The 2018-nt window shown below is 40.1% G+C and overlaps 1 protein-coding gene across 1 annotated transcript in view; it reads right to left on the bottom strand.

The window, feature by feature from the left end:
* Positions 1-3: 3 nt before the first annotated feature.
* LOC107087000 (E3 ubiquitin/ISG15 ligase TRIM25-like) overlaps positions 4-2018 on the bottom strand; it is a gene marked incomplete at its 3' end in the record, with an annotated part of 7657 nt that continues 5642 nt past the window's right edge. Inside the window, exon 2 of the mRNA XM_015378325.1 lies at positions 4-365. Within this exon, the coding sequence (XP_015233811.1) occupies positions 4-365 (362 nt within the window). The remainder of the gene's footprint in view (positions 366-2018) is intronic.

Here is a 2018-nt window from a genome sequence, read left to right as displayed (position 1 = left end):
TCTGTCCTGGATTCTCTGCTGGATTCTTCCTTGTCTCTCCTCCAGCTCTCTCTGCCTCTCAGTCCTTTCTGCTGCAACTGACACTGTGTCATGGTCTTTATGTTCGTCCAATAAACAGAGACTACAGATACACTTCTGATCAGTACGGCAGAATATCTTCATCACCTCATCATGTTGAGAGCAGATGTTCTCCTGGAGGTTCTTTGAAGGCTCCATTAGTTTGTGTTTCTTCAGTGGAGCCACATCATAATGAGGCTGCAGGTGTTTCTCACAATAAGAGGCCAGACAGACTAAACAGATCTTGATGGCTTTCAGTTTTCTTCCAGTGCAGAAATCACAGGCCACATCTTCAGGTCCAGCATAGCATTGATCAGCAGGAGCAGCTTGGAGTCCAGTCTTCTTCAGCTGCTCCACTAAAGCTGCTAGCATGGTGTTCTTCTCCAGATCAGGCCTCGGTATAAAGGTTTTCTTGCACTGAGGACAGCTGTGGTTTCCTTTCTGATCCTCTTTTTTCCAGTGCAGTTCAATGCAGCTCATACAGTAGCTTTGTCCACAGGGAATAGTTACTGGATCCTTTAATATATTCATTCAGATTAAACAGGAGAAGGTTTCTCGGCCCAGCTTATTCTGCTCCATTTCTTCTCTTAGTCACAGTGACTGTGTGAGGTCGGAGTTGTAATGTATTAAGCACATGTCAGTGAAGAGAGGCAGCAACCAATCAGCTTTTACCTTAAGAAGTTGTTGGTTACCACCTGCTTTAAGTTATATTTGAGAGCAGGAATAGGGTTGAGAAATGTTACGTTGTGGTGAAGGGGGCTGGCAAACATTTAACTGAGTTACTTTTATTGGTTTGACTTTGAATTTATTTTTAACTGTAACCAAGGTTACAGTTACAGATAATTAATGAATCCTGCCAGTCAAGGCTAAGCAATAATCTGAATGTGGTTCAAGTGTTTACAGCTGTCAATTTGCCCATTTACCAGGTGATAACTTGCTTACCTTTTTGTGGCCAGGCTTTTGGACTGGCTGATAAAATCCAAGTTGTCTTATCCATCAATAAATGTTAATAACTTGGTTTACAATTCAAGCAGAGTTATTAATCATTTTCTGCACACACAAAAAATATGTCTCTCTCTGTTCAAGTTGTTAACTCATGGAAGTTGATTCAGCTCTTAGAGAGACTGCTATAAGATAAACACAAACAATCTCAATTGAAATTGGGTGAGATTTTATTAAACCAAATAATCCCTACAACAGTATTTTTTTTTTTTATTATAAATTATGTGAGCACTACAAACATGTTAAATAAATATAGGATACATAAAATAATCAGTAAACATAAAAGGAAATCAATGAGTCCTCAATTTAGAGTCTCTGTTAAAATTCAATCAATTAGCTCAGCTGTTGTGATGCACTGAAAAACGGTCCATCAGATTAGCAGCACAGATGAAAAGTCTATGTCTCATATAATATAACAGATAAGCAGCTGGAGTTTTTGGTAACATTCAAATCAATCAAATTTCATTAAATCCTATAAATGAACAATTATCCATGAGCACAATGTATTTGATATGACAGCATTGAGATGTGTATTGAGCAAAGTGGTGAGTTGTAGATCAGAGGCTGCTATTGTCAGGGCAACTAAAAGCTTACCAGCTAACAATAGCTAACCAGAGCAAACCAACAAGACACAAAACAAGCCATTTCTGACATGGCTCAAATCAGAGGACCCAGTATTCGAGGCAAGACAGACGGTGGGACTACTCAAAAAATGTTTATTTAAAACATGGACCACGGATCTGCAGTAGCAGCGGCTTTGCCGTCTAAGACTGGAACCTCTGCCGGAGAGAAACACAGGTTAGTGAGCATGATAATCTGACAGAGGATGATTATATCCTGATTAAACAGTTCAGTCTGTGACCAGAGAATGAAGTAGGATTCACCCGCTGGACTGCCATCAGGATGCAGCAGGCGCTGCCCAGAGTGTCCCAGATGCTACAGGACAACATTCAAGAGTC

This window comes from Cyprinodon variegatus, unplaced genomic scaffold (assembly GCF_000732505.1).
Source record: "Cyprinodon variegatus isolate N-32 unplaced genomic scaffold, C_variegatus-1.0 Scaffold170, whole genome shotgun sequence".
NCBI classification, from domain to species: Eukaryota; Metazoa; Chordata; class Actinopteri; order Cyprinodontiformes; family Cyprinodontidae; genus Cyprinodon; species Cyprinodon variegatus.
Note: the sequence above shows the minus strand (reverse complement) of the source record. Positions and strands in the feature narration are given on the sequence as shown.